Source organism: Spea bombifrons, chromosome 5, assembly GCF_027358695.1.
Source record: "Spea bombifrons isolate aSpeBom1 chromosome 5, aSpeBom1.2.pri, whole genome shotgun sequence".
In the NCBI taxonomy this organism is placed as follows: Eukaryota; Metazoa; Chordata; class Amphibia; order Anura; family Pelobatidae; genus Spea; species Spea bombifrons.
The window spans coordinates 68296967-68312079 of record NC_071091.1 but is presented as its reverse complement, the minus strand read 5'-3'; the positions used below and the strand labels follow the sequence as shown (position 1 = coordinate 68312079).

The following is a 15113-nucleotide window of genomic DNA, read 5'->3' as shown; positions in this document are numbered from 1 at the left end:
TAGGGAACATAAGAACTTTGACTTGATTGAGAATGATGTGGGAGCCTTATGTTTCAATTTCATTGCTTTCTGGTGATAAAGCAGTATTGGTTTTGATAGCGTAGCTACCTTCATAGACACCACGTTTAACACTAAACAGGATTAACCACCAACAATAAATAACCTTTTTCTACAGTACACTGCTGCTCTACTATTCAGACACAGAATAGATTATGATAAAAAGTCTGTGCAAATGTTTGTAGACCAGAAAGCCCATGGGAAGTTACATTGAAGGTATGGCGTCAAGTGTAATGAACCAGGCTTGTTTTTCTGCAAAAGAGAATATGGCAGGGATAGGAAACTTGCCTAAAGAGGTAAAAAAAAAAAAAAAAAAACCTAATACATTATATCCAAAACCGGGAATTAATGGCAAGAATGTCCCAAGTTCAGAAAGTCTGGTAGCAAAGTACCTGTCTCAGGGTCTCCTTAGAAGAGTGCAAGTGGGTCGGGTAAATTTTACTTTCAGACCGCAGTGCTAATTAAAGGTAAACAAAAACTGAAACCTGCAATATTAGAGTGTCTGAAGATCGATGTCTGGAGAAACACTGATTTTCCTGGGAATGTGCACTTTGTAGCAGTCGGTAGGCTGCCAATATTTTCATCAGTGCATGTTCTGCTCATTAAGTGCGATTTGAATTCTATTGCTTTCCTCGTAAGCTTCTTGGGACGCAATTTCCACTTGTACTCTTCATTTGAGAAAGCGCAAAAGAAAAATGTGTTGTGTTATAAAATTCCACAGCATCAATGAGATTCCCCATCATAAATCCCATACAAGTTATGGTTTCATTACAGATTCTCTGCCGTGTAAGTAATAAAAGTTTAAAACTAAACCATTATACCAGCATGATTGGAGGAAGAAATCATTTTCTTTTCTTGTATGCAGAACAGCTCTTTTCTCCAAAGCACTACTGGCTATGAATATGGAATCTAAAGATTTATAATCCATTGTAATACAGAAAAAACTGCTGTTGCAAGAATCTTAAGCACAGTGTACAAATACACGCATTTAAACTCATACATACACATATACACACACGTAATAGGGCATAATATTGTTAGAGTGGGGAGAAAAGGGCTGGGAGAAGTAATTAGATAGGGAGTGGGGAGGAATAATTTAGAATCCCATAGGATCTGAGAGGACTTTTGTTCCCCTTTAATAAGTAAAGCTGGAGAAGAGAGCAGAAGAGAAAGAAGAAAAAAAATGAAATTGAATTCTAAGGCGGCACTGAATATTTTATGAGCAAATTTGAAAGAAGCTTACCCTGTATTGATGGAAATGATTTCTATCAGTGGGTTCTTCCTAATCTTTGGTAAATCCAATCGAGCTCCCCCCAACCGTTTTCCATTATCCTTTTTCTGACCCAGCAGTCGCACAGAGTGACCTTCAAATGAAGCACATAAATACACAAACGAAAGTCATACCAGTTCAACATAATTCATCCTGCTCTGCCAGATATATTAATGGCAGCATTTAAATATTTAAAACAGACATTAGCACAGCGAGGATGTATAGGAAACACTAGCACCGTGATAAGCAGACCATGGAAATGTGTGGCTAAGTCACTCGACTAATGATGCGGAAAACAAGTTATGAGGTTTAGTACAGCAGAATGGGGTGGTGGGGTATAGTGCCCCTCTGATAGGAGACGAGAACCTGCAGCTTCTTGAAAGGGTTAAACAATATGTGGCTTTCGTAGACAAAAAAAAAAAAAGTTTACATACATGATCAACTACAAACATAATAGGCTCTGCTTGATGACACACTAAACCCTTGCCTCGAGAGGGCCCGTGGGCTCGGGTTAGGTGTATGAGCCTATGAAGCAAATTCAGCCATAATTCTGTTGGCAATCACAAACTTCTTTTTTAGATTACTACACCGTTTCTTCCACAGCAGACACCACTATTTGATGATTTTACACAGCGTCAGTTTTGTCCAACCACTTTCTATTAATATATTTTCTTCTACAGAGCTTTAACTGGGACCCCATCCTCAGACGTTCCATTCACTAAGGGGAGATTTGACAGGGGAGTTTGTGTTTCAGCCCCATGAATTTTGCATTATGAAGGTCCAAAGTAACCTCACATTGAATAATGCAGAAAACAGGGCCGGCCTAGCCTTTCTGGCTCAAAAAAATCATTTTGAAGGTGTCATTCCACTTCAGATTGCACAGTGTAAGCACTCTCTAATGTGCTAAGCGTTTCCAAGCTTCATAATAAATAGTGAAGAGGGTACAAGCCACAACTCCTCTCCAAACAACTGTCCATTTAGGGAATAAAACCCAATGTTAGATTGCACTAGTATTCATGGACGGATGAATGTGGAGACCCACCAGTGGCTTTTCATAGTAATAAATCAATGAGATCATCACCAATCTTCTTGGATATTTAATTCAGATGGGCCCAGCTTAAGGTTAGGAACAGGACAGATGGTAGGGGAGCTGGCCATTCAGGTTCTTTGATTTGGTAAACAATGTACGGTTAACTGAAAAATACAAGCTGTTTGGGGGTGACCGGAGAAGTGCAATGCTTGAAGGTGTCTATAGATGTTAAAACAGTATGTAAGCTCTGAAGAGCACACAACAGAGCCCTTATACATCACAGTATGCTCGTTAACACACGGATGTGTTCTGCTAGAGACTAACTGGGTGTCTAGTACAGAAAAAGGATTGCTCGAGACATTGTAGAACAAGAAGACAGACCTGCAAATCACGCATAATACCAACAGGCAGCATTCATACGGTATTTATGAAACTGGAGTTTCACTGAAGAAAAAAACCTCTTGAATTGGTTATATTTGAAAAGCTACTAATATGCTCATCCATCACGACCTTTCCTGACTAATGACTTTAAGAGGTTATTAAGCAATTTAAAGAATAAAATGGGCTATTCATGCAGTGATGCTACAGACCAAACTGGGAGTCCAGCAGCAGTTGGCTCACAAATACTGTCTGAGATAGGACACGCGCTCACATAGCTCACTTAATGAAGAGGTGAGCGAAACTAGGCTGCTAATATAATGGCTGAATCCATATGATGTCATATGGCAGAGGAACACAGATTTGCCTCTACCAAATAAAACAATGGTCCCACTGTCCATTCCGTAAAGGCTGCAGCAAAAAGTTACCATTAACTTTTTCTCCCTACCCTATACTGGCCATGACTGAATTGATCAACAGCTACCAATTTTATAGAGGATTAGAGGCGCACTTCCAAGAGTAGCCCACATTAAAATGGCACCATGAAAATAAAACTGTCCAGTTGTTTTGTGATTTACAGAGCTGTGTCGATTAGACAATGCTATCGCTACACAAACTATTTAATATTTAAAGTATATTATTTTAACACTGTAACCTTTTAATGTAATGCGTAACAGAGTCAGACAGGACGGAGGCTATTACACATCGCTGCAAACATATTAACAGCTATTTCATTATGAATGCTATTTAAACAGGTAGTTCATACGGCAATCAATGCTGTAAGATGGCAAAAGGGTGAACGTCTGTATTTTTATGAAGTAATGAGAACATTTGATGAACATAAAGTTCAGCACAATGAGTCACTCCAAGGGAAGATTCTAGTTCATGTGCATAATTAAGGGATAATAAACCAACAAAGGAGTTTTTTTTTTGTTTTTTTTTTAATGCAATGTATTTTTTTTTTCGCATGTCATGTGAAATTCTCCCACTAGCCACCATGTTTACTTTTTACGCCTTTTTGTAATAATACATTTCTCAGAGGGCCAAATACACTTTGAAAGTAAAGTTTTGTCATGTTCTATTACCTCTAGATGCTAAATATAATTTATTTAAAAGAGTACCTAACTTACCAAAAACAATATTCCAAATGGGGTAATGGATCCATGCATATACTGTTAGACTCTGGCAGAAAAGTCCATGTCCACAACACAAGCCTCATCTTATAATGTCTTTATAGCGTGTTAGTGTTTATTACTGTGTCCTCCTGCCCCAAAATCCATTGTGCTCAATTCTAAGGAGCCATCAAGTGCTTATTATTATCATTATTATTCTATATCAAACATAGTATGAAATTACAATGATGATTTTCAAAGATAATGCCATCTGGATAAAGGGGTCCAACTCCTGAATCTATATTTCTGTACCAGGCAGATCTTCATCGCTATAAAACTTCTAAAAAGGAACAGAAGTCTAAGCAATTTTATCAAGAGTGAATTTTTTTTAATTGTGTCAAGCTCTTAGTTAAGTACTGGATCTTGCTTGTAAATAAAATCTATTTAATATTTTTATTGATTTAGTGCTAACCGAAGTACTTAGTCATTTACAGTGTAGCATATAAAAAAAGCAGTATAGTAGACAAACATTAAAAAAAGCAGGCCCCCCTCCCCATAGAGTTTACAATCCAAGGGCTGTAAATGTTTTCTTAAATTGTATCTCTTATTCATGCACACAAACAGGCACACATGCTTAAATGAAAGTTATAAGATCAGAGCCTAACCAAACTTGTTTCATCAAGAAACCATTTACCCATAAACGCTGAAAGTTCCCAACCCTCGTCCATGTTAATCTCACGGAATCAAATTTCCCAAATGAAAGCAAAAATGTAATTCCGCATCACCCTACTGGACCAGAGACTCAGTACTCCGTATAATTACCATACCAGCCCAGAGAGCTCTTTCAAGAGTCACGGAGAGTTCAGGAACCCACGTAGCAGTAGTCTTTAGTTCAGCAGGGTCATGTAATGCATCCTCCTGGACTGAAAAGGTTACCGCAGACAAAGCCTTATCATGGCAGGCTTAACAGTAGACTTACAGAGTTTATCAAGGGTTCACAGAGCTTTGCAAGCAGAATAAATCAGCAGTAGGAAGAGACCAATAAAAGAGCACAGCACTTGTCAAGATTAATTTGGATCTGGTTTCTTTGCTATTCAGACAGAAAAAAAAATCGACAGTAGGAATCGACAATATAAAGATAGGGTAACGAAGCTGCAGCTTAAAGACAGTCTTGGTAAGAAGAATACCACTATCTGAAACTGCCCATGGACAGATTAATTGGAAGCCATTCACATTCCAGTACACAGAAGCTATTTTGCTCTGGCAACGTCAATGTGTTAGGAGAATCATAACAGTTTAGATGCAATCACAAAATATATTTCAGGCTTTCCTAAAGAGCTCAAACCATTGAGTAGTTTGGCCAATCAAAGTAATGACGGAAGATTAAACTAAACAAGAATTTTAATGTGCTTTACTGAAAAAAGTGCTCAAATGTGATTTAAATGTTTATAAGTAGATTTTGTTTCTGTACAAATGTGTTTTTGTGACGAATTTTACTATTTCATCCATTCGTCCAAATGCAACATTGGACAAAAGAAATTAACAAAAATGCGTGCAATAAGAAAATCTTTGTTCGTTTGTTCTGTTGCCGCGGCCACCATTTTAACTGAACTAAGAGGGGGGATATTGAGTGAGCTGATCTTCGTTTGTCCAATCAGCTCACTCCTGTCACATCATGCTGAGGGCTTGTCCAATGTCTGTGCTGCATCTTTCAAAGAAAAAAAAGCAGACTATTAATAAAGAGCCTGAATAAGAGCAGAGCAGACAGGGGATCCGTTCATTTTCACTGCTGCATCTGAGTATTTAAATTCTTCTGCCATTTCTTAGTGTCAGACTCTCTAAAGTTTTGATTTTGAAATAATTGATTTTATTTAACACCTATTCAAAATTAAGATAATTTAACCAGTCCAATACTATCTTTAACTTTCTTTCTTCAATTGGTCTCAAATTCCTTATTCAACTTCTACAAGTTTATTTCTTCATTCAGGATTATTCATTATTTTTTCATTCTTCATTCGTCATGGCAACCATACGAATGAATGTGATTTGCAAAAACAAAAACTTTGGACGAATTGCATCGGAACCGAACACAGACGGATTTCGTACAAGAAGCGCCCCCCCCCCTCGAAAACAAACAGATTTTCTGCCACTGCCCAAGACTAATAAAAAGTAAAAATCTATTGAGGCAAAAAAAGGTACTAGATGAGTAGAGGAGACTTGTAATGCTTAGTATAATTCATCAACATGCAGGTTATTACTCACGGAGGTACTCAGTCCTTTACTTAGTTAATTTAATTTAGCTGTGAGCTTCGGAAATGGCTCAGGTGTAAAAATAATGGGTTTTTATGTTTAGGCGACGCCATTAGAAGGCCTGGTGCATCAAACTTAGGCACACTTTTCCCAGAGTGTTATCAGATGAGGCGTAACAAGCAAAATCCCTTTTATCCAAGCTTCTGAAAGAATAGGGTTATTTATTTAATGTACGCAACACACAGTATTAATCAAGTGCCAGTTATTAGCGCAAGACCCTTCCTGGATTAAGCCCTTTGAATGATTTTACATGGCCAACTTCACACATCCCAATGTGACTCCGGAGGTTAAGCACATTCCAATATGCATCCAAGCATATAATATAGTCTCTGTGCTCACTGCCTATAAAATAACTTCAGTTTAACCTTTATTGGGAGAGCTTTTATTAACACAAATCCCATTCTAGATACCAATACAGTATATAGGCTTAAATTCTTATTTAACAGGTGTATTGATATTTTCCATGCTTTAAATGCTTCACAGACACCAGTTTGTCAATCATAATGGATTTTTAATCTAAACCTTGTAAGGTTTGTCATAGTTGCTTAGTGAAGGTCAAAGAGGTATAAGGCTCTGCTTGGTGTGCAGCTGACATTCACCATTATATCACCATAATACTTTTCCATATTCTACCTTGGGCAATTTTCACTAAAGTATTCAGCATTAACCAACTTACAGAGGAAGTTTGCAACTACTCGCTTAACTCCACAGAAGACCAAATAACATCTTTAATGTGGAACAAATGAGACAGCTCTCAAAAACTCATGTTAACCTTACAAATCCTTAGCAAATGTCCCTGGGCCCACTCAACAGCTGAGGTGCAACCAGACATGTTTTATCTCCTACTTGCCTGACGTGAGACAAAGTGCAAAGTAGTAAGGAGAGAGGGAAACGTGCATTGCAGTACAAATCTGCATCAAAGCAAGCTGTCAGGATGCGGGCACTAGGGAGAGTCCTGTCCAAAGCCCCATTATCCATATTTAGACAATCTTGGGCATCATGTAATTTAAGACTCACATGTGGTTAAGGTGCACAATCTAAATGTGCTGCTAACTCCAGTCCCCATGGAAGTAAAGAGTAAGCAACATCACCTTGGTAACACACCACGTATATTTATTGAAAGTGCCATGCTCAGATTCTGCAGGCATGGCACCTGCGTCTCTCAACGTGTCTTACTGGGGTCATCTGTATCTGACATCCCAGGTAGTCTACCTTCAGGGGGTAGTGGCTTGGTGGGTAGGGAGCATGTCCGAACATCTCTCCGTTACGGAGAAAGAATAACCCAACAAAGAGTTTACCTACTTTATAAATTAAAAGGAACAGTCCTGAATATGATAAAAGTGGGCATGTTGTAAACTCTCTAGGAGAGTCCCTCTTACAACGGCTCTTTGTAAGTCATGTGGCAGCATTAGGATGCAATCCAAGGCATTTTCAGTGAGTGCAAGTTTTTTTCCCTCAAACTACTATTCTGACCATATTAACATGAAGTTCATTTTAACAAAGTAACCTTTGCTCAACAAAGATGAATATTTTCAATGCCTGTAACCAACATCTTTATCATCATATTCTAAAAGTATCCTGAAAGGAATATGAACCCAGAAATGTCATCAAATTAATATAGTCAAATGGGCTTCATCATTTACTAGCCAAGTATCCTGGCATTTTGGACTATTTAGAATTCTGGTAGTTATTCTCTGCATCTTCCATTCACTGAACTGCTGGCCACAGAAAAAAAATAGAAGTTAAAGTAAACTATGATATTGCCACAAATGTAGCTAAATATCAGAGGGAATAAAACAGAGGCGTCAAACTCCTTTCCTCGATGGGCAGGAAACGTGTCAAGGTGAGTGGCACAAATAAGTGTATTCAGTATATTTGTGGCCCTTAAGCCCTGGCGTTCAATTTTACTATTGAAGTATCAATATGTACAACCATCTAACACACAAAAATGAGTATTTGAGACAGAAAAGAACTCTGAACTGCCATAAGAAATAGTTTGTTAGATAATTCTTGCATTAACATAAAAAAATTATATTACCCGTTTTAGTTTTTAACACACAATATTACATTCAAGATATCGCTTAATACACTACACGGCCACTACAAAGCTGCTGTGGTATTATGTCATTTAGTTTATAGTCAATCTAGTTTTTCTGCCTTTTTATGAAAGGCCAAATTGTTCATGATCTTAACCCAACCTTTAAAACGTTATCTGTTTTTGGTGATCAAGTCTAGTAAATAACTTATCGGCTTACATCTGACTTTGAAATAAGTTAATGTCTGATTCTAAGACATGTTCAAAGCACCCGCATCATTCTCCTTCCTTTACAGTTTACAAAATAAACTTTACTCTTTGAAAACACATCATACCCTTATTACTAACTCGACTTCCAAAGTTTAAACCAGGCAGGGAACAGAACAAATGTATCATTCTGTTTCCAAGCAAATCATTTGAGGTGTGATTTAAAATTAAAAAAGGGTAACAAATCTTCACAAATATCCAAATTGTATTTAAGAAGTACACTTAAAATTACACAAACTGAATGAATACGCTACCAATAATTGTACAAATGACGTAGTACAACACACACAATTTTTTAAATTCAGGAGAAAAGCAAAGTGGAATTAATAAATTGTGCTCCAATGCTTAGTCTCAACTGCTCGATTACAATAGCAGTTTGTGTTTTTTAGGACAAAGCACGCTCAGAAAAGATTTAAAATAAAGCAGTTTGTTGAGGAGCATTTACGTTAATGACATTTCTAACACTATCGATCCCTGACATATCCGTTGTATCTCGGTTTTCATGACAAATTCTCTCGCAAATGACTCCATGTATGGTTGAGTGGACACACAAAGGTTTTATTACGTTTTTGATTCATCGGTGACTGATCCCCTCCCTGATACTACATCACATTATGGACCTCATAAAGAGCTGTGGAGCAGTGTTGAGCCAGGGAGACATAAAAGGTAGCCTGGCTTTGCACTCCTATGGACAGATCATGAATTATAAACTGGAAGGGTGGAAATTCAAGTTCATCGTAAGTTCAAGGAGGTTATTTCAGTGTGACCGTCTGTACAAACTAACCTGCTCTCAAATGTTAGCTGCAGTTAACATTAGAAAGAACCACAACCATTACGTTTGCTTAATTGAGTTTGAAGCTAGGTGTGCCCACATCCATCCATTGTTTACATGCACATAGGGTTTTGAAATGAAACAACACAGATAGATGGAGAAGATTCCAAGTGGTACACCTTGTATTGGAGTGCTCTAAATGGTTCAATAGTATTACAAATGGTACAAGCAACAGAACACTATTGATTTTTCTTTATTAACACATTTTACAAAGATCAGAGACAGGGACCATGTGGACCTCTGCACCTCAGGACCTAAAATCCAATAACCTTAAAGGGGAGCATTTGCACCTTAGGTTTAAAAATGAGGGGACCAATTCATGAGACCCACAGCACCCCTGATGCTCACTCATCGTGACCACCCTAAGCCACACTAGCACAAACTCAAACATTCGGACAAATCTCAGTTTTACTCATGCTGACCACCCTCAGCCAAACTGATGCAAACATAATGACACTTATTGCCCCCTTAACACTGGCAGACTCACACAGTACTCTTATACACATGAACATTCAAATGCACATTTCACTCAAACACATATAGCAATCTATTAAAAACATGCCCCTTATCACACAGCTCAGCCATACAGACAAATTTCAACCATCCACGCTGACCTCTCAAAGCCAAACATCCCAAACATGCAGCTTATGCATCTGTGTCAGGGAGCACTCCTTCTCCAACTCAGTACCGGCTACTGTGCTACTAGCACATACTACACTTAACTGCAAACGCAGTTGGCGCAACCATTACTTGGCTCCTTTGTGGGCAACATTGTAGCCACGACTGCAAGATTCTTGCACTTAAGACCAATTCCAGGCCTTGCTACCAGCAAAGAAAGAAAATGAAATTATTATATATCAAACGTGACCAGAAACCACAAAGACCGCCTAAAACATTGTATGATACAGAGCTTACCCAACTGCAATCACATATCAAAAAATCCTCTGAAGGTTTATATTACCATATAAATAAATAACATAAGATTAAACATTTTTACTTGATTGGGTTTCAAAACAGTGTCAATTACACCAAATGAATCTGCATTACATATCTTTCCCCCCTTTCCATTTTATTTCTAAGTGTCATTATCACTTACTGCGTATGGGTGAGAACTGTAAAAACAAGAGGGAAATCAAGTTGAAATGGATAATATGAGAAGTCCCACCTGCAGCCACCTTATCAGTGTGGAAGTTCAGCTCCACTTTCTGGGGAGTGTGCCAAAACGCTATCAATGATTCATACTTCGACAATGTGCGGTGCCAATTAAACGGTCACAAGCATGAGTTAATATGTAATCCAGAAAAGACTCGTATCTCCAGACAGGTCAGTGTGACTGAAAAGGAGGCAAATTTAAGGATGAGAGCTTCAAGTCTGAAGTAATTTCCTTTAGTGGTAATTTTTTTTCCTTCATATAAGCAATCATGAACACTGACCCTTCATAACTCCATTTTATGAGAACATGACAGGCAGACAAAACACAGAACATGTTTTCAATTCTTAAAGATACAGCCTCTCTTTTCTGTAGAAAAGGCTGTCTGGTGTTCAATAGAATCATGGTGCAATGAATTGGAAAAGCATCTTGGGATCAGTACAGCACTGAATGTTCCATCTTTTCTACCTTACAAAACCAAACTGGAGCATTGTCCCAAAAAACAAGGAATCTATAGGAAATATTAACTCTTTACTATAGATGTGAAGGCCATACCAGTGGGCTTCTCTTGCATGGACCTATATAATAAATAGTGAGGGGAGATTCCCAGCAGCTCTTTTAGCTTCCTAAGAGAGCTAGTGTAGCTAGAGAACAGTAGAGGTGCCTGAATGGAATCCTGAGGCACATGAGAGGAGAAACAAGTACCAGAGAAGAAAAAAAGGTTTCCAATTGTGTTCAAGTCATGATGGCCAAGAAAATAAGTGTTTTGTTAGAGTACGAACATTTTTTTATTTTTTATTTTAAATTGTCAAGAATATATAAACAGCACAGGTCTGTATGGTTAATACACTAACCCGATGACTCACTGGTATAAAACGATTGAGGGAATCAGGGGGAGGAATTGATCAAGAAAGTTTATTACGGTCTCTGATACAAACGAACCATAGTTCTAAAATGCTATCACTGCCTCTGTCTCTCAACTAATGTTAGGCAGTGACAGGCAGGCCTGCAAGCTTCAAAAAGCAGAAGTCAATGTGATCACAGCATTAACGTAACCAGTATTGGTCTCTTGGTTGGTATTCAGATGTCTGCCTTGGTTAAAATGCAAGCCTCTGCCCTGTCATGGGGGGGGGCGTAGGGTGCCACAGTGTTCACTGCAGTACATTGTATGTCCACCTCATGATCATTAAGGTCAAGGGTTTTCAGGACAGCTTAGAACATACTTAAGTACAAACTGATTAATGAGCTCATTATGCCACACCAGCACAATTTTCAGGTCATCAAGCTGCTACGCTTTGTCAAGACCATGAAGAAACTACTACATCTTGTACAGATGTATAAATACAAACATTCATTTTTAACAAAAAAAACAAAAACAAACTCTGCTCTGTATCTGGAAGGCCAAATAAGCAATGCAGAGAAAGTGAAGATTTAGCGAGTGCACGGTTGAGCCGTCTCTGGAGGAATGAAAGTACATATAAGAATGGAAAAAATGTTGACAGTACCTATTGGAAATTGGATAGTTAATCATCCATTGATGCCAGAATACTACAGTCAATCACGGCTTCTCAACATGACAGCAGAGACGGCTACATGTCATATCCCACAAGTTATAGCACATACAACTGATGCTAATCTCATAGCCAACATCACATTTAAATATTCTAGAAGTAGCTATTTACAGAAGAGCCCAGTCTGATGGCTCCCACAGAAGTATTTTGCATACAAAATCTGAATATTCAATTCCATTGTGCGGTGACCTTGAGCATTTTACGAAGGTTACAGAGAAGCTCTGAAAACATTGCTATTCTGTCTTCATTTCCAAATGTGTTTACTGCAAAGTGTAATACCGGGGCACAGGCATGAATTGTAACTAGCATAAAAACAGTATAGAATTATCTGGGTTTCTCAAAGCCAAAATTCAAGCATAAAACCACATCAAGAGTGTGACCGTATAGGGAATAAAATCAGTAAGCCAGGGTATACGCTTATTTTTTAGTACAATACAAACACAGCCAAATGACAACTGACATGTGTGCCTTTATAAAAGAGAAGTATTCTAAATCAGAACTCTTACAGACAACTAAATACTTAATTGAGTAAATAAGCCAACCTCTTTTCTACAGAAAGGAAAACACCATAAAATAATAGTCACCCTCATAACAGATCTTAAACTCTAGAAGCAAGGTAATTTGTATTTATGAATATTTTGTTATTCAGCTTATGAAAAGCAACTGTTTAGGATGTGTAGTTTCTAACTTGAAAGTTAAACTTCTTAATAGCACCATTAGGGCTGTAGAGTAGGATAAAGTCACTGAAACAACCTCTCCTGTCAACTGTGCCAAGTTCTTTGATTTCAATATCCCTCAAAAGATGTACATTGGCTCTCAGAATATCAGTCTGGGACTATACCTTTAGACACACAAAATACTCACCTTTAATAGTTTCTTCTACAACTTCAACCACACGATCTATCTGCTGTACCTGTGGAGACAAACAAGCATTAATTGATATATACGAGCAACGACTAGGGTGCTGTACAGGTATTTAGTTATGAAGCAGGATCTTGACGTATATGCCACATATTGGATTTTCAAAGAGAGCAATACGATAGGCCTCTAACAAATACAACTCATATATAAAAGTCAATGACTTACCTCTGAAACTAATTTCACTGAACATACTGGGTAACAACAAAAAAAATAAGGCAACAACCAATAAAAATGGAAACTCTGCACTTCTACATGCTTCAACATTGATTTTGGAACAGAAAATATGCTACATAGTTTTGTACCAACTGCAGCAGGATGAAAGAGCTGGTTTCACAGTAAATAATATAAAAAAAAAAAAACACAGGATCCTAGTAATGCCATTCAGTGAACACCACTACCTCTTTCACTAGGTTCACCACTGCAGGTTAACTGATTTTAGAAACACTGGACTTGTACAAATGTACATACACAGTGCATACTCAGTTACGGAGACTAAGCATTCATCCTCTACTCAGCACTTTGAGGCCAATGAATGGGAACCTTCCTCAACCTCTAAGCAGGAGTTGCTGTGCTATAAGAATCTCTCATCTTAGGAAGGATAAAGTGTTGATCAATCTTTCCAGTGGAAGACAATTTGCAGTCAAGACAACATTAAACTTGCCTGGACCCAGGTCATAAACTAAGGGTGAAGACTCTTTCCAGTGTTACTCCAGGGAATCTTTCCTGTACACAAGGCACTGGCAATTTCCATCAAGGAAGAATGAATCCATCCAGAAAGGAAGTTAAAACATATCTTAAAGAGCAAATAAACTCTTCCACTTTGATGAGGATGACTGTACCCTATGACTCCTTCCAAAGGTGGACCCTACAGTAGCTAAAGCCCCCAAAATAACACCCACACAGGTTTTGAAGCAAAGGCTTTCCCTTCATCAGTTTCCTTAAAGGCGCCCGCAGGATCTGTCATAGAAGGCCTTCCAGAATTCCCAGATGGGATTTAAACCTGGTCCTTAAAGGTTTAACAAGCCACCATTCCAAGCCTTTGCAAGATGCTTCTGCAAAGTTCATCAACCGTAAGACTAACGTCTTACAACAAAGAGGAAACTTCATTGCCTAAGTGTAAGGAGATGTCTCCTTCCCTATATTCTGATATCTGTATCAGGGAGACTGTATACCAATTTTTGTTGCTTTCTCAGGACCATCAAGAGGAAGAAATGTGCTCAGAGCAATTATTGCCCAGCAGAGGCAGGTCTACCATTCACGCCACTAGGTTAGTGGCAACTTCTTATGTAGAATGAGCACATGCCTCTCTGGATCAAATCTACAAGGCAGCTACTTGAAAGAATGTTTACACTTTCGCTAAGAATTACTCTCTTCAGCAGATTGGAAAGAAGAGTCTTTAAACTGCTTTATTTTGACCCTTCTTTTTTCTAACGGCTGCTAATTAATTCCTTCTCCTTGATCTTCTCCTGGCAGCATTTGTTTCCCACCCAATAAAATGTATTGTGCATGATTCCTAGTATGTATTTTTTAATAACAGTGGGGTGGGACTGAAGGGATGGGTAATTTATAGCTACAAGTTTTTTTCTTGCTCTACCTAAGCAAGGTGGAGTCTGTTAGGAGATGAGCATAGATAAGAAAATATTGGTAAGTAGAATTCAAACTGTTGTCACTGTGTATTATACATATGTACATATACATACTATAGCAAGCTGCAAACATCCCTGACAGTGTTACAGAAAAAGCCTTATGCTTCAGGAAGGAGGGGAGACTGCCTGTGCTAAACACAGAAACCCTATACATAAAAGAGGGAGATGTCTATCTGATCCAACGAGAGACAGAGATCTTATTTATATTCCGGGAAAGCTAAGTAAATGCATTTCACATACCTAGAAAATGTCTAGAGACATTAGACATCATCTTGGGACTGAGCAACCAAGAAAATAATTGTTTTATCTCAGTCCCTTGACTGGGAAACATGCCTGTTACACAGAATACCTGCGCAGCTGCTACAAGTTTATAAAATATTTAGGGCCATTTACAGACATGCCAGTTTTTAAGGTATATACCGGGATTTCCCTAAAGAAAGCACTGTCTGGATTTTCACACCACAACTGTTGCAAGTCATTGTTTTGAAGGTATCAACTTCAAGCTTGTGCTTCAATTGGATATATTTAGTTTAT

The 15113-nt window shown here is 38.2% G+C and overlaps 1 protein-coding gene across 1 annotated transcript in view; it reads right to left on the bottom strand.

The window, feature by feature from the left end:
- The window catches only part of CDKAL1 (CDK5 regulatory subunit associated protein 1 like 1), a 333479-nt gene that overhangs the window by 225447 nt on the left and 92919 nt on the right, over nucleotides 1-15113 (bottom strand). Inside the window, exons 7-8 of the mRNA XM_053467623.1 lie at nucleotides 12877-12925; nucleotides 1301-1421 (exon numbers count right to left, since the gene is read on the bottom strand). Of these exons, the coding sequence (XP_053323598.1) occupies nucleotides 1301-1421; nucleotides 12877-12925 (170 nt within the window). The remainder of the gene's footprint in view (nucleotides 1-1300; nucleotides 1422-12876; nucleotides 12926-15113) is intronic.